The sequence below is a fragment of the Barbus barbus genome (genome assembly GCF_936440315.1).
Source record: "Barbus barbus genome assembly, chromosome: 9".
Taxonomy (NCBI): Eukaryota; Metazoa; Chordata; class Actinopteri; order Cypriniformes; family Cyprinidae; genus Barbus; species Barbus barbus.
The window spans coordinates 23,613,245-23,637,290 of NC_136737.1; the positions used below are offsets into that span (position 1 = coordinate 23,613,245).

Here is a 24,046-nt window from a genome sequence, read left to right on the forward strand (position 1 = left end):
ATACTTCGGGGAAATGTATCGGAGTAAAAGTAAAAGTTGGCTGAAATATAAAAACTCAAGTAGGCTACAGATACTCCCAAAAATACTTAAGTACTGTAACGTATTACTTCGTTAAAATACACCACTATGTGTGTGTGTGCGCGCACGCGTGTGCGTGTGTGTGTGTGTGTGAGAGAGAGAGAGAGAGAGAGCGATAGAGACCAAAAGGGAAGTTGTTTCAAGATGTGATTGGGTCAGCCCAATGTCAATTAAGAAAATAACCAATGGGTTGCTGATTAAATGTCTCATGGGCTGGTCTGTCTGGGGGGAAAAAATCCTAAAACGACTTTTTTTTGACAAATACATTGAAAGCCGCAAAGACCACAGCGCCATCAACTATTTAGGCAGAAAAAAATATAGGCTGCTAAGAGTTTTATGGGTCGATCAGACAAATATGGTATGAGAAGATGTATAGGCCCGGCCCAAAAAGTACGTCGGCCCAGCGGGAAAATGCCCGGTCTGGCAGATGGCCAGTCCACCCCTGCCTCCAATTATGGCGTATTATTAACTTAACATACTGTTTTTCACGTACTATATAGTAGGGAAGTATGCATAATTGAGCGCAGGGCCTGTTTCTTTTTAACATAGCCAGCAGACCAACAAAATCACAATATGCTACTTGCTACTTGCTAATGCTACTTACTGTAGCAGCAGGTGACAGAGGAATGTTCTCACTCTAGACAGCATTTGATCGGTCGAATATTTGGTTACGCCTCCAAGTGCAAGATGATCCTCTTCATCATTAATATTTGGGTATAATATTTGTAACTTTTCCCCCAAGACCTCAATGACCTGTCATCAAAGCTGACAGACACAGTCTAAAATATCCAAAACTCCAATTAGATCTCTTCAAAATTTCAAGGTGGATCTACCTTTCTGTGTGTCCACTTCACAGCTCTTAGTCCGTCCTCCATCCTAAGGTTAACCCTCCCCAATTTCTCCCAATTCTAATGAGGTATTATTAGCTGATTAGAGAGGACCCTCGTGAAAAAGATGAAAGCTAGAGTGAGCGAGTCAGAGAGAGCAAGCTGGATAGAGGGAGGGAGGTAAAAAAAGATCAAGTCACTGCTAGTTGTGCTGTGGAAGCAGTGGGATAAAGCTTCACAGTGAGAGAGACAGGCAAACTGGGATATATTTCTATTTATTTCCCCCTCTGTTCCCGTTTCTTGGCTTGTTGCAAAGAGGCAAGAAAAAAAAATCAAACGAAAACAAACGTAAATTTAGCATCCTAGCAGCCAGAGTGTCTCCTCTACGCGCTCATTCAGAAGACTCTCCGTGTCTAATGTGACACACTGGGGTGGAATCGTGGGACATTCGGTCACACAGAGCTAAGGGAAGGATGGATAGAGTGAACCGGGTTTTAAACATCGTAAGACAGATGTCTCCCAGGAAAAGGGAAAGAGGGTCTCATTGGGAGGCGGAGAGCCCGGAGACCTGCGAGGAGAGTCTGTGCTCTCTCAGCCTTTGCATCAGCGGTAAGACCACCCCTGGCAAACTTTCTCTCTCGTTCTGTCTCTCTCTCCGTCTCCCCCTCCTCCCTCTCTAATCCTTTTTTCATTACTGCTTTGTGGGTTTGATATTAACTTTGACCTGTGGTGTTCGCCACATACACTGAGGAGAAAAAAAATGCTCTCTCTCTCTTCTTTCCGTCAGTGTGGCTTCAATTATCATCTTGTTTCCTCTGAGGGGAAGAGCAATTGAATTAATGGTGAAACTCTTGAACTTAATGTGGAGGATGCGGTTTCTCGATCCTAATGTTGTTCCTGAAGAATTGATTTTGTATTAGGCTTTTAAATATTTGATGAAATGGATCTTTCTGTGAGGCGCAATCATAATTTTCGACTTTCATTTATCAGCTCAACTCATCATCGCTCATACTACAGCTTTGATTTGGTAGGGTCTTCAGAGATCAGTGAAGCTTCACCGATATTAATTGAGTAAAGATCATAACTCTTCATTAAGTTATGACTAGCATGAGTAATGGCTGTTTTAACAGGAGGACTGACCGGTGCATTATTATCTACAGGAAGTTTGAAGACACTTAGGTTTGTATGGTTGATTTGTGTTAGAAATCGATTGGAGAACCAAATCTTTCCTTGTACATCCTTCTTTCATCTCATGTCTTTCAATTCCTAGACATGATTGTAAATTCAGAATTGCATGATGTAAACTCAGAACTGTGAGATATGAACTCAGAAATACGAGATGTAAACGTAGAATTACTAGATATATACTTTGAATTTTGCAAGATATAAATTCAGAATTGTGAGCAAAAAGTCAGATGTAATTTTAGAATTGTGAGAAAAAAAGTCAGATTTGTGAGACATTAACTCAGAACTGCGAGATATAAAGTCATAATTACAAAATGTAAACTCAGAATTCCGAGAAATAGAATGGTGTGACGTAAATTTAAAAATATATGTAAAAAGTAAAAAATAACAAGATGTAAACTCAGAACTGCAAGAAAAATGTCAGAATTGTGAGAAATAAGATCAGAATTAAAGGATGTAAACTCAGAATTGCGGGAAAAAAAAGTGAGACATAAACTCAGAATTTATCAAATGTAAAATGAAATATAAACTCAGAACTGCGGAATGTAAACTCAGAATTTCGAAAAAGTAGAATTGCAAGATGTAAACTTAAAAAAATGAAAAAAATTAAATTGTGATACAAACTCAGAATTTTTAAATAAACTACATCTTGAAATTCTACTTTCTCATAATTCAAACTCAGAATTGCATGAAAAAGTAAATATTGCAAAATGTACAATCTTGCAAGAAAAAGAGTCAGAATTCCTAGTTGTTTGAAAATCAGAATTGCACGATATAAACAGATTTTTTTTTCTCACAATACTTATCATGCAATTCAGATTTGTTTTTCTTCTCAAAATTATGAGAAACAGTATGAATTGTGAAATAAAAAGTTGCAGTTACTTTTGTATTTTTTATTCTGTGGCAGAAATGGGCTTCCATACTTTTGTGTATAAAGCACAGTCTATTATAGGTCTAATTATAGGACCATTAACAGTATTGTTTGCATCTCTTTTTTTTTTTAACTGTCGTTGCATATTCCAGCTCAATCCCAAGAATTGCAAATGCTCCAGATGATGCAATCTCTCTTGCATTTCTTCAGACAACATCAGATACGTTACATCTAGAGCAGTTTTTAAATATTTCATCTTCCATTCACTCCAGGAAGATTACATTGCTTTACATGTGATATACTATTTAAAACCTGGCAGACTATACTCTCAGATGCATTTGCGAGAAGCCCTGCGTCTTTAATGAGGCATCTCACGTTTACACACAGGGGAGGTTGTCTCGCGCCCTGCGACACTCTGTAATTGCAAGCAAAACTGTATTATTAGGTATCACTATTATATCATTGCTCAATGTGACACTGTGTCTGTTCCAGAGTCATGGCATCCTGAAATAGCAGAGAATTATTTTGATGGGAATTTCGCATCCAACTGGAACGCATTTTAATGCTTTGTGTACAAGTTTCCAGTTAGGCCTGCTTTGTTTCGCTATAGCTTTAAATGTTGCTGTGTCGTGGCACTGTGTTTTAAAAAGCCTCCAATGTGCCAGTCGATGCGCCGATCGGCTCAGACTAGGTTAAAATAGACTGTGTGACAGAAAAGTGAGGTCTAAATATGGCAGCCGAAGTGTAAGTTGGATGAAAGTTGGATGAAGTCAGTGTGACAAGAAAGAACGATCGGCTCCAACTCGGTTGCTGGGTGCTAAATATACTCCATCTCTCTGAACACACACCGAGTGCACCTGGGAACTGTTCCCTAACCTTACAAAAGGAGCACCGTAAGAGGTAGAGAGACTCACAAAGAAAGCCTTTGTTCTGCTTTTGTGTTCGGATATTTCTGGATTTACGTTTTTGATGCTAGTTGAGCCCTTAAGCCCCGCCTTAAAATGTTATTGACCAATCCTAAATTTGCAGCTGTTGCATTCCGCCGTTTAATGTGAAAACAATGCAGAATTAGAATTTAACCAGTAGAATGTAAAATTGAATGAAATTCACAGAAACCTATGTAACTAATACAGACATTTACACAGCTTTGCAGTATTTTCAAAAACATGAGATTATAAACATGTGTATTTAAATTATATGATATACTTTTAAAAATATACTAATGATAATTTAATTGAGAGTATAGTTCGGCCTAGAAAATCGCGACTTTTCTTTTTCCGTCGGATGCAACTACAGAAGAGTCAAGCTTTAAATAGTAAAAATATCAAAACTCTTTGGTCATTTTTGATCATTGGTCATTTCAATGATCTATGCTAAACTAAACTAAAAGTGCTACCGCCAGAACCGGAGATCGGCTGAATGGATTTAAAAACGGTAAAACTCAACTGTTTAACTCTAGGGGAGTTGTAAAATGAGCCTATTTAAAAAAAAAAAAAAAGTGGAGTGTTCCTTTAACATATATATTGATTCAGGTTATTATGTTAAAACGTTCACAGCACCATATAATGAACGTGTTAGGAACAGCCCTGTTATCTTACAGTAATGTTATCAGCCGTAATAACGGTCAAATGAGGCTTTTCTCTTTTCAGTTGACTTTGAGGAGCGTTTGATTCCAATTTGCAGCCTCCACAGTTTTTAATCTCGTTACTGAGTAATTTAACAGTTCCTGTAGAGAAAATGGCAGATAGAAATGCTTTGGCAATGTCACACTTCATTCCAGCCAATGTCTAATAGCTATCTTTTTATTGACACGGTATTCATTTATTTTATAGAAATTCTCATTCCTTCATTCCTTTGTGTGTGTGTGTTTAAAGGTTTCAAATATGTTACATTACCTCAGCTAAATTATTTAAAAAGTATTTCCAGTGTGTTCTGAAGGCAAACTGTAAGTTTTCTTGCACTGCAGTGGATCTGTGTTCCTTTTGTTCACAGTCTCAGCCGTACATTTTACTAGTTCTTCAGGTCAATGATCCTGTGAATTCATGCAGCAAAGAAAACAATATGAGACCAGGCACTCTTGGGAAGCCAGAGGCCGATATGACACAAATCCAATGTTGCCTTTTGACCTTTGAAGCTTTTGAATTTGTGTCAGTGTGGCTTCGTTCCCTCGTAGTGGATGACCATGTGCCCCCCCCCCCCCATATAACCACAAAAACACAGTGTATAATAATACAATCCACTCCACACAGTATCCTGAATATTTTATGAGCGCTACACATCGAGAAAAGACAACACTGAAAAAAAAGAAAAAAAAAAAAAAACCCAGCAGGATTCTGATGCATCATGGGAATGGCGAAGGCGTCTGAAAGATCTGTGGGAAGAAATCAGAACAAATTTGATTTCACAGCAAATGTAGAATGATGAATGTTAGCTGCAATTTGGAGCTGCAGGAAATAAGTAATCCTGTTTTATATAGCTGTGCTGTATTATAATATTATATTAGATCTGATTTATTTCACAGGTAAGGAGGTTTTGATCAGGTTTAAGATGAGGCAAGACGTTTCTTTATTGCTCGGGGGTTGCTTTTTCATACCTCAGGAGACTTTGAATTCTCAGTTATTGAAATTTCATCTTCGACTCAGGACTTTCTCCTGAAATGCCTGTCTACGAGAAGCTGAAATGGGACACAAACAAGACATTTTTGTTTAAATGGAAATCTGTGGCATTTAATTCCAGATTTTGGAATTTGAGAGATCTCTTGATTAAAAGCCTCAGGAATTGTGCCACCTCAGTTGCCTTTGTGAACAAAATGGAGCCAAAATGGTAGATACATATGGCAAGATTTGTCATCTCTTACCAACTGTGAATAGAGCTTCATTTGCAAGTACTTGACTTAATTCAATCCCAACCAGTCATATCCAGCTTGGGTCGAGTGAAATTAGGTCAGAGTACATGTTTTTTTTCCCCTCTTCTTTTCTCTCTAGCTTTGATTCACGTATTTCAACCATTATTTTGTATATTCGTGGCCTTCAGTTCTTCGTTTCATGAAGCGAATGCATCAGCTGCTTAATGAAATCTGCAGAAGTGTGATAATGGAATATATTATATTTAATTAAGTCACTTTTGAATATTCATAGCTTGCAGAAGTATTCTCCTGTTCCCCTGTTCTTTTTATGTTGCCTGTCCATTAAGTTATATAACTTAAAAGATTGAAAATCAATGGACTTGATGTTGATTGGGTTTTTGTATATTTATATATATATATATATTTTTTATTTTTTTCACAATTAGTAACAAAGAAATAGCAAGTGACACACCTAATGAAACATATATATTTTACAGTTTATAGCACAATTTACATTCACTGATACATTATTTAGTTGGTTAATACGCTTCTTTGTTTGCTTGTTCAGGCTTTACCAAGATAAATTTTTACGCCAATAGTCTTTATACGTTATTCATTCAAACTATTTGTTCAAAACACTGATTCATTCAGGGATTAAATATTATGTGATTGTCTGTATGACTGATTTATTAAACCGTTCACTTAAATGTCAAAAACACAGATTCATTCAGGAACGCTTTCTGTGTGTTGCCCTGAGATGCACTACAGACCCAATTGTGACTTTGTTTGGAAATATTTTTGTCGGTGAAGTAAAAGTAAAATTGCGTATAAAAATATAACTCAAAACAATATGTTAGAAGTTTATAGCAAAAAAGCATACACTGACACATTATTTAGTTGATAAATGCTCTTCTTTGTTTGTGTGTTTAGGCTATTCTAAGGTACATCTTTACATCGATAGGTGGCGCCAAGCGACTGTCTTTAAGTCATTATAAAGTTATTCATTGAGCCATTCATTTTCAAACGATTCGTTCAAATCACTGATTCATTCAGGGATTAAACATTATGTGAATGTCTTTATAAATGATTCATTGAATCGATTACTTAAATGTTCAAAAACACTGATTCATTCAGGAACGGTTACTGTGGGTTGCCCTGAGATGCTCTACAGACCTGTTGTGACAAAAGTAATATTGCATATGAATGAATGAGTCACTCAGCAAAAACTTCTTGTGGGGTTTATGGAACTTTATACTCTGTATCATTAATATTGTCTTGAAATTTACCTCAGGAACCCTAAAACTGATTCATGTTCACCCCAGAAATTGCATGTTTACTTCAAGAGCTCTAAAGCTGTGCCCTATAAATTGATTATTCCTGGCATTTGAGATAAAAAGCTTGAATATAATTATGGGATATTTAGATGTATCCATGTACTCTAGAGGTGTCAACATTGACAACCAACAAATGACACCCATTTTCATTTTATGCATTAGTTGTCTAATTCTCGATAGAATTAATGGATTAAAACTAGTTTATGTGACCACTTTTTAAAAACTAATCAGAAAATCTGCTCTGTTGCTACTTTTTAAAGTTTGTTGGAGGAACATAGTGGCTTCGTTCCTCCACTCACAACTTGTTCCCTGAGTGATAAGTGTGAGCCGCGGGAAGTGCGAGACAGGATTACAGGATCCTGTCAGTAAAAAAAGCCTCTTGTCATTGCTTTCCTTTCACCCTTGAATAAAATGCCACAAAGCTGCAAGGACTCGATGAAAAAAAGAAGCTTGGAAATCGAATGTCCTTTTTCGTTTGCTGTGTTGCGTAGCAGTTCTTTTTAATCACTTTTGATTTATTTTGGTTTTGAGGCCCCAAAAATAATGTTTTCAGTGTGAATTCGGTTCTTGTAGCAACTCTCTGCATAGGCGTAGCTTAATGTTTGAGCTTGGTGGGGTGGTATTTTAAATACATTTTCGCAGCCAGATACATTGCACGCAAATTACTTGTAGGCTGTGCTGCCTATTTCTGCTGCGCTAACAATAAACAGGTTGAATAGAATGCACCATAAACATGTTTGCCAACAGGAAATTTTAAGCAAATCAACAAGTGAATTACCCACTGCTTTAAAACAGATATCTGTTGGACATTATTCAAGTAAAACGCACAAAAGCAGGCACACAAACACATTTAGTATGGTTAAATCTTACTGAAAATGGCCGATTAAGCAGTTTATATTCTGAAATCTATTTCTAGGTTTTGTTCTGTGTGCATTAAATTACATTTGGATGTAAATGGTCCTTTTCCTCACATAAATGTAAAACACTGAGCTGCTACGAACATCCTGTGGATCACCTTTAAGAGGCTGTCCGGGTCTGGAGTCGGGCATCTTCATCTTGGTTAGGTTCTGATTCCTCTGCCGTTGTTGTATGTTATAAAAAAATCACTAAATATCCATTCATGTCATGCAACAGGCAAAATGCAAAGATTCGTCACGCGACAACTTATGCAAATGAAATTGAGAAAGCCATTAATAAGTATAATTTTATTTATTAATTTATTTACAATAAATAACAGTAAAATATATTAAAATAACTACATTATGTGCATATTTACTTTTGAGTTGAAAACATTATTAATTAACAAATATTTAGTAAAATCTTTCTATTGTTAGCTGGCCCCCCGCAATCTCCGCCCTTGACTCTCTGACCTTATTTGCCTCCTGAGATGCAATACAAGAAGATCTGTGCTTGAAATCTAGAGTTCAGCTCCTTTATATGCAGAGATAAAATCACGGAAGCAATATTATCGTAGCTCTGAAATGAACCCTATTCGTATGTCATGGCTCATTTCTGGCAGTCTTGAGTGTTGACTTTAATATCACATTTTTAGTTTTTTTGTCATTTCATATGCAATGGCATAAACAGTGGCTTGAAAATAATTCAACCTTGAGCACTTTTTTAAGGTATGTTTAATTAAGCGTATTATTATTATTATTATTATTACAGTTCATTACGATATTAACATTTTTGTAATGTTATTTTTTCAAGTCCATAAAAGTGTCCACAGTTAAAACTCGAAAACATTCTCCTAAGCCAAATCAGGTTCTTGTGCAGTATTTACCTGTATTTTCTTCACTGTAGGCATGTTTGTTGAGGTGTGGGCTGTGTTGGAGATGTGCCACGCTTATTGATTTGAATTTTGAGCTTAACCTTATGTTTTCATAATTCTTTCAGAGTAATAGCTTCTTTTGTATCATTCTTCAGTGCTAATTCAGAGCTGCTCTTAAGGTTTACCAATGCAGATTTATTCAGTCCTCATCTACTGAACTTCATAGCTCATTCAAAGAGTTCATTGACCTCTCTGTGGTTTCATTCACAAGTTTTCATATTCTCACAGAATTTTAAATTGATGACCTTTACGTGTGCTTTTCTTGGTTTAATAACTTCTTTTTTTAAATAATTGTACCAAAAGTACAAGTAGAGACACTGCATTTCTCAGTTTATAATGGTTAGTAGTCCGCAGTTTGTGCAACCAAATTCTACAGTGCTATCTTAATGTCACACTGTTTATAGTATTTGAAAGTCTGATTCATTCTACTGAATCAGTTTACCCTAAACTGCTCTCTGATGTGTAGTATTGGAAAGTTTGATTCATTCTAGTGAATCAGTTTGTTTTAAACTACTCTCTCTTTTATGTTTTACTGGAAAGTTTGATTCATTTCGGTTGATATGTTCAGTTGGTTCATTTAGATAAACTAAGATATTCAAAAGGGAATCCCTGATTCAGTGGCTTTTTGTTCTCATCTACTGAACTTTGTAGCCCTTTCATAGTGATAATTGACTTCTCCATGGTTTCATTCACAAATTTCCATAGAAAGTTAAATTTGTGACCTTTACATGTCCATGTCTTGATATAATATAACTTCCCTTTCTTAATAATTGAACCAGCAGTGTCTATCATGACACTTGCGGTGTTGGAAGAAATTAAAAGTAGACACTAGCTTTTCTGGTAATGAGCTACTTTTGTAAGGAATACTGGTTAGCGCAACCAAATGCTACGTTGCCATATTGTCTTTTTGATTCTAGTGTCTGATTCATTCTAGTAAATTGGTCCATCCAAATCTGCTGTCTCATGCTGTGATGGAAAGTTTGATTCATTTAAGCGAATCAGTTCATCTTAAAGAACTATCTATGCATTATTTTAAAGTTTGATTCAGTTCAGTTGATTCGTTTAGATAGTTTGACTGTCTGGTTCATGCCTGGTTCATCTTTAAATGGTTCTCTCATGTGTAGTATTGGAGAGTTTGATTAATTTTATTGTATCGGTTCAGCTCTCCCCTATGTGTTGTTGGAAAGTGTGATTCATTTTAATTGATCACTTTGTTCAGTAGGTTTGTTTGGATAGTTGTAAATTAACAGATTCAAAAAGGAATCACTGATTCAGTGGCATTTCATGTCTTCATTTTTTACTAAAATACGTTCATTTTTTTCTTGTAGTTAGTGTAAAATGTATTAATATATCAATGGAATTAATTCGTTTAAAAGTCTTTAACTGTTTATCTTTATCTACCCACATTAATGAATTTTCTTTTTTGATATTAGCAGTTACACAATACACCCATCAGCCTCTAAAATGCACCCAAGAAGATAAAGATGTGACTTGCACTTCTTCTAGTTGTCAAATTCCTTGTGATACAGTCTCAGAGTGTTGCTTTTATGAAATACGTTTTGACACTTGCAAAGCTTCAAAGTCTTCTTCGCTGAAGCTTTGTTGCACAATCCAAAAAAGTGCCAAAACAGTTTCTCATAATCATTCCTGTCATAAATATTGTAGCTTCTTGGTGCTCTGTTGGACAGACAGACATTGACTTCATTCCCCATTCATTCTTTTATGTTTTTCTTCTCAATCTTTTGAATTATTTTCGCAAAAAGGATCACTTTCAAAGAAGCGCCTGTACAAAACACTGGGATCTTCCTAGGCTCCAGGTCTGTTTGTCTTTCTGTGGTGTGAAGTACAGAATCCCACAAGTCTCTTTTGTCGTGGCGGCAGGGAGCGAGTAGCCAGAAGCTCGGATCAAAGAGCCGTGATTCACCCACCGTGAGAGCAATCCAGCTCTTGTACATGACTGATCTCTGCTCTGATGTTCAACCCTTGACAGGGAATTCAATAAACCAGCCGACAGCATGAACAAACAGTCTGAATGGGCGGCAATGTGTTGATCGGTTGGGGGTGGTTGAAGTCTCCCTTTTTTAATTATTTTCTGATGTTCCTTAGGATTCCTCACATCCAGTTGTTAATGACGGCAATTCGGAGTGCATCAATAATTCTTGCATTTCCAGAATGTTTTATAGAAGCAACAGATTGGCGTCTAATTGCAGTTTCATGGAGTTGCGTCAGAGCTCAGGGATAAATGAAGATGGGAATATGAATGAATGAGTGGAGAACCTGAATATGAATCGAGTGAATAGAAGAATGAAGCTTCCCGATTGACAGCTTTACGGGAAAAAGTAGTGCCATCATCCATCTTAATTTAGTTCAAGTTGTTCTCAGTCGATGGTGTCAGTCAGTGTGGTCATATCAACAATTTACTGAAAGTTTTGTCATGACAACTCTCAGAGAGTTTAGCATGGTAATATACACGGTAATGTTAATGTGTTTGGTCTTGGTGGAATAGATCTGCTACTCTGCTGCTGCTACTAATGCACCCACAGAAATGCTGCTGTGAGCATGTAGGAAATACTGCTGCTGCACATAACACATATGAAATAACCCCTATGTATAACATACACAAAATCACCCTGTAGCAGATCTTGACAGGTGGAGCTGGGGAAGGAGGAGGATTTTGGAAGCACGCTTCTGAAGCGCATTTCAACTGAATTTAATTTAAAACCCTAAAACACTACAAGCTAACTGTTTGGCCTTTCATAATCTGTTGTTTCAGATTAGTAGAAAGAAAGAGACTTTTAAGTGTTTATTTTGTTGTACTTTACCTGTACTGAACCAACAATATCCAACATTTTTATTTCTCTCTCTCTCTCTGACTGGTGACAGTATTTTCTGATCTATGAAGTAATAAAAAGAGATGTCAAAATCCAATATGTAAAAAAAACTTTGACTAATATGTCAACAAAATAAAATCGTTTTGAACCTGGATTTATCCAGTATTCAGATTTCTGTTCTGAAAATGTATGCAAATTAGTGCATATTAAATAATGTCTTAGAAAACTTTTAGAAAATAAAAGTTAGCAAATCTTAACATAATCAATCAATTGGGGAAATGTGGCAATATCATACACACACACACACACACACACACACACAAACATATATATCAGTGGCAAGCGGTGACTTTTTAACCGGGTATGATGAGTGATAAGATTAAGAACCAAAATATTCTAAGTACAGTATGTAATACGTATATATTATTCATATTTATACATAATTCCACACACAACTTTCCCCCAAAATCAGCTTTGGCCAATCCTAGATCAATATCAAGGAGTTGCAGTAACATTCACCTTGGCTCCTCCATATCATTACCGAACAGACTTTCTCCATTAGGTCTGATAGCTGATAGTCTCAGCGCTGAAGCAGGACCTGTAGCAGCATGACGGTCCTCCTACCACTGCGTCCTTGCTGCAGAGACGTGGGCTGAAATGCCATCCTCATTAGCCAAATGATGCGGTTTCTGTTTCAGGGCCTGGAGAAAACTATTGTTTCTTGTGTTCTTATTGTTTACTGTGTACAGTGTGATGGTTTGATCTTAGTGTACAAGATCAGTGGCTCAAGGAAAGAGGTAAAGCAAGTGTAAAAGTTGGAAAGCAGACAAAGAGAAATATGCAGAAAAGGACTAACAACACTGTGATTATTGCAATTTTTTTAAACACTTTTTTTCTTTTTTTGGTCAGTAAGTTCCAACTGTCTTGTCTGACAGTGCTCACATTTTAATAGCACAATTTAAACTAACATAAATACAGTAGTTTTAGAGTTTAAAAAGAGTTCGTTTAAATGATTCCTGTGAACCAGTTCAAACTGTCCATTTAACAGAACCAGAATCTTCCTTCACATTCAAGTAAAACAAAGAAAAAGCGCAAATATTTCAATGTTAGAGACAATCATGGTTACCTTAAAACTGTGTACATTTAAATTATTAAATTATTATTAAATGGTGAAATCTGTGAAAAAGGTTCACTTAAAAAAAAGAATAAATAAATAAGTAAAGCTTGGCCTTTGTTTTCTACAATTCATGAATATTTCTAGTGTAAAAACAACTGTTTAGTTTAATTAATTGTTTGTCTGATTTATGCCATTTCAGAGAAATGTTGAGTACTGTAGCTATATCGCTTAGGCCAGTGGTTCTCAAAGTGTGGTACGCTTAACATTAGTGGTACGTGAGCTTCCTCTAGTGCTACGCAGAGGAATCTCTGAATAAAATATATCGATATACCGCAAATTTTCATCTTTGGGTAAAACTTCTCATCACTCAGCTCTCATCACTGTCACTTTTTAGTTAGCTAACCAATCACAGTGGAGGAGGGGCGGGACTAATACTGTCACACCCTGCTTGTACTAAGATTGAACAACAATGGAGAAGTTAATATTGCTTGTCTCCGAGTATTTATGTCTTTACCAGATGGAATTGCCGGAGTACCATAATATTGTTATGAAAAATAATGCTTGGAAAAACATTGCATTCTCGATTCGTCTGCCATATTACTTCAGAGGATATTCCATATCATAGCAACCACAGCGTCTCAACTGAAAGAAACAACTAAATTACGCTGCACTCTCAAGCGCTCACAGCTGGGTGTTTTCAGCTGGCTTTGGTGGACACGTGGCCTGATTGTTGTTACTTGCAGCTTACACGTACAGCCTGTGTTATTTTTTTTTAATCAAGGACTAAAAGTTAAATAAAAACTGTACTGTACTAAATAAAGATGAAATGAAAATGTATTGTAGCTACTCAAAAGTAAAATAAAAACTGTAAGTTACTGTACTTAAATGTTAAGTATGATACATTTAATCTTTAAGTACTGTGCAGTTTTTATTTCACTTTTAGGTACAATATATTTAAATTTAATAAAGTTTTTTATTTACCTTGAAGTAAGCACAGTGCAGTGTTAATGTTCAAACTGTGTATTTACAATGTTTTAAGAGGCCGACAATAATAAATATTCTTATTAGGAATAAAACTGACTTTTTAGTAAACACATGCTTTATTAGTGGTTGAATCATTTTCTATTTGGCAACTTTATTATGTAGCACAGAATAGGCCTGAATGCTGCTATTCTGGAAATGGCCTAGTTTTTGGTCTGTTTTTTTCTTAGGGTGGGTGGCAAGCATGCATTTTAATCAGAGTTTACGAGTAAATTACACAGTGAGCCCAGAGATCAAAATGCATCTATATTTCCTTTGCATTTCTTTGAGAAAAAGCAGAAATATTTCATAAATATTGTTTTAGAGTAAATAAATATTGTTTTAGAGGAAAACGTTACCACAGAACTGTGGAATCTGGTGAAATCTTTGAAGCGATGGTAGTTTTGTGAAATTCATGAATCTTTCTAGTGGAACCAAAACGTTGTTGTTGTTGTTGTTGTTTTTTTGTTCGCTTTTTTTTGTATAAAATAATCTGTAGTGTTGAAAGCTGGAAGTTTGCTTTTTAGGGAAGAAAGAAAGAAAGCTGTTCATCACCTTATTAGCAGTTAACGCACTAACGGATGGAAATGTGATGGATTAATTTACAGTGAAAACAAAAACACGATTATTAATGTATCACAGCTTGTGTGAAATACCTCTTGGTGACGTGATTATGAAAAGAATTTACATGCTTTACATTTCATACAAGTGATTAATTTACTTTTGTTTCATTTCTATTGTTTGTCAAGTGTTGCACTCGGGGGAGAGGTAGAATTAATTATGATCTGAACGACTGTGTTATATAATGGTTTATTTTTTAATAAAGTGATATGAAACAGGGCCATCACTTTCATAAAAGAATGAGAGAAGTGGGCGTACTGACAGCAGAATCTTACAAAGACATTTTGCTTTCATAACTGACGTACGACACTCATTCTTTTATCATTCAATTCCACTTTCTAAAGAACAACTTCAAGATTTGTCTGCTGTAATATGCCTTAAATTCATCATTTGGTTTGCTGTTGTGAACTGTTGCTCTGCAAGATTTAATTTAATTTCATTTCATTTGGGTCACACCTCCAAGTCTGAGGGAATGATAATGCTCAAAATATACTCTACAAAAAATTCATCTACAAAAAATGTTTCATCTAATGCACGTTATGCTTGGATAATAGAGAGTTTTTGTAACGTCAGCTTTATATAAAAGGGCCCTACATGCATTATATATTAATTCACTGGTCAAACGTTTGCATCTGCATTTACATACTTGTGTGAAGTATTATGTTTATGTATTGCCTGAAGCTTTTAACTGACTGCAAATGCATCATAGGCAATACTGTTTTTAACTCTTTGCAGCATCTAGATGAAGCAGATCCAGTTTTCCTTAGTAATGAAGCATAACAGAAGTATTTGTGTCTGGAATGGTAATGGCTTTGCTCAGAACATCCCATTGCAAATAATGGCCGAGGTTACTGTAAGTTGATTGATTAACCACTGTTTGTAGATTAGTGCAATGGCTTAACTGTGGTAGTCTGTGAACTTAAGCTTTTTCATAACTTAGATGTCTTTTTAGTCAATTAAATAGTTGAAAAAAATGAATATTTGGGCATTTGTGTTGATGAGCATAATGGAATTAAGTGTGCTGTTTTAAGATGATAGAAAATATCTACTGACATCCACCATTTAGTTCTAATTTCTCAGTTTAGCACATGGTGTAGCTTTAAACCAACATTACATTACTAAACAATAATGTAACATTAAAAATTAATGTCTGAGCTTGATGCGATGAAATATCAATTAATCATTATATTTAATGTCTCGTGAGCCATGGCTTTATTGCTTTTCATTATGCATGGGTATGAAAATTAAATGCGTTTTATATAATGGATGAAAATGTGTATTTGGACTTGTAATGTGTAAGATTTCAGGTAAGCATCGCACATCAAAAGGCACTGTGAATATGGGGTTCCATAGGCAGTTCATTAATGTTTTATTAAGAAGCACCAAAAATTTACATTCATTAAATATGAAGAACTGTGTGGTGTGTTTTATGTGTAGTTGTCTTAGAATGAGGAAACGATGAAAGAAAATTCTGAAAATTTAAGGTGAAAAACTTTAGTAATAAGCATTAGTATCACAATATGTAGTTAATATACAATATGGAGTTAACATGTCACTGAATACACCATGAACTCATGTTCTTGATTAGTTTATTTTGCCAGTTAATCTTGATGATCACTGTCTCTTCTAAATTTGAAGCATGTCCTGTGTGAAATCTATGTAAATCCCAAATCATACCTTCCATGCTCCAGAATTTAATTGAGCCAAGTACATAGCCCAGGGGAACTCCTTAAATCATGATTAAAAGTCATGCATCTCTGGGTAGAATTTTATTTTAGAAGCTGTCAGTATTCAGAAATATCACTCTACTAATAAAAGGAGATTCCTAAGCTGTTTTGGTTTACAACAATTGTGGTTAGCAACTTGTATGCTGTGCTTATATTTAGCACAGTGCAAGCAAGTGTACGTTTGTGTATCCACAAAGTGCAGTTGCTTTCAGCCCTTTCATACTACACTGCCTCCCTTATTAGGAGTGTTATGCAGTTGATGCATTGTGTGGAGTATTGTGATCATCCCTTAACCACGACTGTATTACATGGAACAATAAACTCAGCACTGCTGTGATTAATTATAGCCAAATTCCAATATGGGAAAAGAGGAGTAATTCTATTCAATTCCCAAAAGCTTTTCAGCGTTACCGGCTGAGCTAGAAAGAGAAAATGATAGAGACAGATAAAGAGGGCTCAAGAGTGCAAAAAAAAAAGATGGGCAGGAAGCGCACTGGAGGAATTGAGTGGAAAAAAAGGAGAAGAATACTGCAAAAGGAGGGAGTGGTGTCAGGAAAGATGAGGAGTTATAAATATTGATTACCGTTCTTGTACTGATCCAAAGACATGACAAGGAAGATGCACTCAGAAGCACTCAGATGCCGAGGTGTTCTTTGGCAAGAGCGCGAAACAACTCGTTTGTTCCCAGGCTCTTTTTTTTACTCCCTCACTCGCTCTGTCATTCTGACAGATGCCGCCTTGCCTGAGAGCGCCACAACTTTCCTCAGCTAGGATGGGGATGTAACGTGTAGAGAGGTAGATAATGAGAAATTGCCTTTTCTTGTTTCGTCTCCCAGCCTTTGTGGAGTGGCGGACTGCTCCTGAGAGTGCCATGTGACTTCTTCCACAGTGCTTTGGAGCTATTTTCCCCCTCTCCCTCTCTTTTTTCCCCTTCCAACGATGAGTCGCTGAAGAGGAGAGGAGGCGGTAAGAGGAGGATATGTTTTCCGTTTCGCTCAAGTGCCGGATGGGGGTCATCAGACGCGGGATCAAGGGTATTGTGCAATGCACCACTTTCACACAAGCTTTTGGGATGGGGGTCCAAACCTTTCCAAGTGTTGGGAGGTGGACGAATCTCGGGATTAGTGTGTAATTAGGATGTGTGATTAACTCTGTGTTGTATGTAATCTTGCCTTGTCCACTGATTTTTGAAACTTAATATAAGGAAAGGTCAGGCTTGTCTAGGATGCTTTGTTTTCGAGAACCTGGAAAGCCAAGCTGTTTGTTAAAGTCGAATGTGAACATTCTTTTAAAATCCAAGAATAGGTGCTATACAGTACTTCAGGTGTGTTGGTGAGTGCTTGAGTTGTGTTTGCCGTTTTCATAAACCTCTCCTAGGTTTATTATTATTATTTTTTTCAAAATGAGTGGCTTATTTTGTATTATCTAGTTGAATTATTCATACATTCTTAACATCAAGTGTGCAAAAATGTTTATCATTGCTTTTCATTAACGTTTCATTACAACGAGTGATATTTTTAGACTAGAATTAAAAGGCCTTCACACTTCTTTATAGTGACGTTAGTGGCATAGTTTTGCAGATGGGTGGGATTTGCTGCGTGTTTTTGACTGCAAAACTTGAAAGCATCTTTGTGATAAAATTTTTCTTTTTTTAGTTGTGTTGTACTCATCCACTTTATATTTACCTTCACTGAAGCAAATATATACTGTTTATATATAGTTGGCTATATAATTGTGAAGTTCACTTATAGTTCTTCTAAATCCATAAACCACTCCTGGTTGTGATCTTAAATTTACCAGGCCTATTAAAAACTAGGAAGCATCTTAGTGTTGTGATTTAAAAAAATATATATATATTTTTTGTTGTTGTTGTTGTACTCATTAACTACTTTTTATTTTGCCAGAGTTGCAGCAAATATAGAAAGAAGAAAGGGAAGTGGTGTGTGGCCAAGTATGGTGACCCATACTCGGAATTTATCCTCTGCATTTAACACATCCAGATGTACACACAGTAGTGAACACACACCTGCTGCGCAGCCTGGGGAGCTGGGTTCGGTGCCTTGCTCAAAGGTCTCACCTCAGTCGTGGTATTGAGGGTGGAGAGAGTGTTGGTTATTCACTCCCCACCTACAATCCCTGCCGGACCTGAGACTTGAACCCACGACCTTCGGGTTATAAGTCCAACTCGCTATCCACTAGGCCACGACTGCTCTGAGAAACATATACTATATGTTACTAACATATCCTAATATATACTATTTATTTATAGTTGGCTATATAGCTGTGTACAGATCACTTATAGTACTCAAAAATGCATAAATAACTCTTGGTTGTGATCTTAAATTTAACAGGCCTGGGCAGATATCAAGCCTATAAGTTTGACACTTCTTCTGAACCAACCGTTTAGAAGAGCTCATTTTTATGCATCTCGGGATCTCTAGCCTTAAGCTAGTTTGCAAGAAATCAATAAAGCATTGCCTACAAAAGTTCAAGACTGTAGAAGCAACATCAGCCGTTGATGGCAAACTTGTGTGTGGGGGTGCTGACAGTTTCAGTGCTCTGGTCCTTGGCGGAAGTTCAAGTGTACATGTTCAAGTATCAATGGTGGGTGATACACATGAGGTTTCCTACTCTTTCCTTGTGCCTTAAGCATTTTTTCCCCTCAGTTTTTCTGTATGCATAATCCATTGTTTCTTCGAGAACATGTCTTAGAGACATTTTTTTCTCAAGTTGCGGTCGTTCCTTAAACTGACACAACATATGTTTATTCAAAAGAATCCCACTTGGCCATCTAGTCATATATAGGGAAACAGATTTGGGAAGCTGGGAACAATACACCACCTTGAATATAGAATCATAATGTGACCAATGATGTAATGGCAACATAAAAGGTGGGAAAGTCTTTAGATTGAACCAATAAAATTAGTCTGTTTCCAATGTTCAAATGATTGATGAAGGAAATTGTATGTATTGGAACAAACTGGGTCTTTAGTCCTCATGTTATTTGTTGTGACAACATCTCTTTCCTAGTCCACATGCTTTGTCCAAGTTTATGGAAATCGTAGAACTTTGCAGTAGATTATCCTATGTTTATATGTCAATTTATATGTGCTAGCTTCATGAAGACTCTATCTAGAGAAAACTGGAAGTTTAATCTGAGAGGATTGATCAGCTGCGACAGTTTTATTAGATTTTTATATGGAGAGATGGGCTCAGGACAAGCTTGATAAAAATGCTGAGACTAAACTGACTGCACTGGAGATTTCAAGCTGAAAATAAACTTCTCACTTAAATATGCAACCGAGATAGTAACTGAAAGCAGCAGGCCGTAGACTTGCAATTATCTTAGAGTGGCTTTTTTAGCATTGTGTAACTGATATCCTATTCACATTCGTTGAGGAGATACACATTGCATTGATTTTATTATGGCTTTATTTTTCACCAGGGATATAGAAACCATTGTAACTGTTTATACATTTAAAAAAATAAAAACAATTACTTAATGACCACACAGAAACCTATTTAACCACATTTTCAGGAAATAAGATACAGTAGGACTTCTGGGCGAATGCTAGATCACACTGCTAATTTTCTTTTTCTTTCTTTCTTGTCTTTTCCATTTAAAACATTAAAATGTCTTCAAGTTTCATTGAAGCAGAATTGTGTATGATGATATTATAATACATGTTTTCAGACATTATTTTAATAACATTTATATCTTGTTTTAAGCACAGATTTAAATGTAACTTAAATGTTGTTAGATTAATGCTTAAAATAAGAAACTTTGCTAGTGGGGTGAAAATCAATGCATCTTTCAAGACATATTCTTTGAAAATTAGAAATTTTAATTATCAAATGTCTTGTTTTAAACCTTTGTGCTGTGCTGAAAATCCCTTAATCTAATTTGGTGTTCCTAGTAAAAAATGATCGACCTTTAAAAAATGTATTGCACATCTCTCATTATACTATATTATAATCAAACCTTAGATTCAATCTTTTTGTCATCTTGTTTTCTTTCAGTTAGCACAGGTTTTGTATTTATTTTTGGGAACTGATTGATCGTAAGCCTCACTGATCTGAACTTATGCACTGAGTTTTTTTGTAGCATTGTGATTATGATCGATGAGTTTCAAAAACAAATATGAAACCTGTGCTAATTCAAGGAAAACAATAGAATAATTAAATTTTTGGCAAAACAAAATAGCATAAAGATACATTTTTAAGCTATTTTTGTAGAAAATTCATTGCAATACCATATGTGTAACATAGATAGATAGATAGATAGATAGATAGATAGATAGATAGATAGATAGATAGATAGATAGATAACTTAATTTATGACTCTTTCGATTTCGAAAAGTTATGTGCAGCAAAGAAGAACAGATCAAAGAAAAGCATGATTGTGAAAATAATTGAACATGATCTCTGTCCCGACTGACTGACCTCTCATACCAGTAATATGAGAATGGAGGATGAAAGTACATTTAAAGATTGAAATTGTGAAGATTTACATGGCTGCGTTGTTGGCGCTAGAATTCTGAGCAGCGACTGATTGAAGAAGATGGAATAAGAGGCAGATTAAAGCAAGGAGATGAAAGTTGGATGTGACATTGTCTCTGGATGTTCATTTCTAAGTGGTCCACAAGAGACCTTACATCTATTCCCTGGTATTTTCCAAGAAAAGGATGTAGATGTTTAGAGTGTTTGCTTGGCGCGGTGCTTTGAGAAAATGAAAGCTATAAGGCCCCGGCTAATGAGTACAAACAAAAGCTCTTCCTTTTGATCCATGTCACAAGTCGCTAGCATAGAGGATGTTGCCAGATGGGGGTGATTTATTGCTTTCTCGCACATGCATTATTTGACTACCTGGAATGCTTTAGGGACCTCGCTCACTTTTATTCACTCACCGCTGTGCAAGTTGTTCTGCTAAGGGAGTGTATGCAGGGCAAAAAGATTGCATAGCATTGTTTGAAGATGTTATTGTTTATATTCATCACAAGGTGCATTTGCCTTTGAAATTGGATTGTTGTGTCTACCTAAAGTTTGTGGATTGTAAAAATTGAAAACAAAGTCTTGGACTGTGAAAGAGCTCAAAACATTTGTGCTTTTTGTTGTAAGTCATAAGCGTAACAAATCCTTTGACTGCAAGGTTAATTGTTTGTAGACACAAAGAGTCAATATTCAAAGGATCTTTTGTATTTTGTAGTTCTAAGTTAATATGAAAACATTTCAGTGAATTAAATCATGACCCAGACCTTTTTTTAAACACTGAGTCAATAGTGAGCTGGTGTTTTCATTAAATTACAAATGGGAGTTGTAAATATGTTTTCCTTATGGCTAGAAGCCAACAGCTGGGCTCTTTTATGTGTTTATCAAAGTAAATGATTTTAGCACAGAAAATGTATTTAGCACAGAGAAGGACTGTTTGCTGTAGCAATTATTATTTAATGATATTGTTGTCAGTGTGGCGATGGTGTTGGCCCAGGGCAAGGCTTAACAAGAGAATGGAAATCACTATTTTTGGTGGCAATATGCTTCACTGCACATACATTGGTTCATTTTTATAAAGTGTTAAAAGCTCACATGCTAGCAAGGCTTTTTTCAGAGCAGATCTTTTTGCATTTTTAACCAACTAAAATGGTAATACGAGATGAAATGTACAACACAAGATATCTTGTAGATAGTAAAAGTACAGTGTGTCTCAATATAGCGGCAAGCAACAGGACTTTTTATCTCGTCCATGTAAAACGATGTTTTTTTTTGGCCTGAATCTAGCTAAAGAAGCAGTCAAGGTTCTATTTTTGTCTGTTTGTTGGTGATTTGAAGTTAATTATGAATGAACGTGATTTGAATGGTTTCTATGGATATCAGCCTCCCTTGTGAAAAAGTGTGCTTAATTGTATTTAATGTGAACTTGTAGTGCACTTCAAATCTTAAAAGGATATTTAAAATAAAACTGGATTTGGAGATAAAATAATTAAACTTAAGTGTACTTAAAAAAATCTTTACCACACCCTCTTGTTAGCCCTTGCTGAGTCCTTGTTAGTGTAATTGCTTTCACCTGCTCCTCATGTGCTTTCCTCCCTATTTATAGGGCCCCTTGCCCTATTGTCTTTGCTGGTTCGCTGTCATTCTCACCCCTTCTGTCATTGTCTTTTTCTCTGCCTGTGGATGTGGCTGAGTATGTGTTTCTGTCTCCCTGTCTGGTTGGTCTTGTGTCCTGTCTTGTCTAGTCCTTTGTAGTTCCATGTTCTTGTCTTGCTCCTTGTTTTGCATTTTTTTTTTTTTTTTTTCCTTTTGCTTTTATTTGAATAATTCAGTTCTTCTAGTCCTGACTTTTGTTTGTTTGTTTGATATTCATTTAGTTAGTTGTGTTGGTTAAATTGGTAAGTATTTCTTATTGTTACTTCAGTCTTTATCGGTTATCTTTGTTTTATTTATCTCCCTGCCTGCTTTAGAGAAACTGTGTTCCTGTGGAACCTTGTCCTGTCTTTTTTTGTGTTCGAGTTCCTGTCCTGTCCTGACCTGTTCCTGTGAGTCCTGCCACTGGTTCTCCCTGCCTTGCACTTGGTCTGCTTCAGAGTTGGCAGTCTACAAGTATCTGAGCTTAGCTCTATGGTACCTTGTTTGGTACTCCCTATCTGCCGATTCTTGCTGCTCCTTTTGCTGCTATTGTAATCTGCCAGTTGCTGTCCGAGACCGTTCCAGTGGTCTTCCCTAGCTGTCTCTTGGTTTTCGGTGTTCCTGATGTCTCTCATATGCACCACACTACCCTCCTGTATCAGTCTGTTTTGTCAAAATTGTCACTCACTCTGCAACTGGGTCCTCCTTCCAGATCCCTGACAACTTAGACATGACATGCATGTTTCAGCAGAACAGCATTATATTTTAGTTTACATAAACGCTTCTCATTATGTTCAGCAGTACACTTTAACCATATTTGAAAGACTATAGTTATAAAACTACATATAAAGATGCACTTATGTCCTACTCCAGAAAGCAATCTAAAATTCTAATTGCATTCAATATAAATTTAAGCTATAATGCATAATATATTTAATTCAAATTAACAAGCAATTAAGTGTCTGAAAAAAATAACATTAAGTTTGTACTTAATGGGAAGGGATAGGTTACCCTAAAATTGAAATTCTATCATGTTGTTCCAAACCTGTATTAATTATTCTGAGGAACACAAAAGATATTTAGAAAAATGTTTTAGTTACCACCGACTTTCATTGTATGTACAAGTATATATTTGAGAAAGTACTATTTAGCACGTATTACAGAAATATATTTTGGTCGAGTTTTGAAGTATATCCTTAAATATATTATTTTCATAAAAAATGCTAAATTGTACTTTTTCACAAGCGTTAAAGGGTTAAATTTCACCCAAAAGTAAAGTCATTTACTCACCCTCATGTTCGTCCAAGCCTCTGTGACTGTAAAAGACAAGGACAAATTCTGACAATAGATCTTGTCATTGAATTTGTTGATCGAGTTCACAACTGATCCGATTCTCAAGTTCAAATCACCGACAGTGATTTGTTTGCAGCTACAAACACAGTAATCGAATTTCTCCGTTTGTGTATCACAGAAGAAAGAAAGGTTTGGAATGACTTGACGATGAGTACATTATGCCAAAAGTTTCATTTTAGGGTGACTTATACTTAAGTTCTTTCCTAACTATTCCTAAGTCTTTGATTTGTGATCTGAGAGGACAAGGTTGGCGGTCATTACGGAATCACGACTTCATAATTAG

At 36.0% G+C, this 24,046-nt stretch overlaps 1 protein-coding gene across 1 annotated transcript in view; it reads left to right on the forward strand.

Annotated features, from left to right (window-relative positions):
* Positions 1 to 1,378: 1,378 nt before the first annotated feature.
* The window catches only part of LOC306875155 (glutamate receptor-interacting protein 2-like), a gene marked incomplete at its 5' end in the record, with an annotated part of 127,626 nt that continues 104,958 nt past the window's right edge, over positions 1,379 to 24,046 (forward strand). The window contains one exon of the mRNA XM_079425592.1: positions 1,379 to 1,514. Within this exon, the coding sequence (XP_079281718.1) occupies positions 1,379 to 1,514 (136 nt within the window). The remainder of the gene's footprint in view (positions 1,515 to 24,046) is intronic.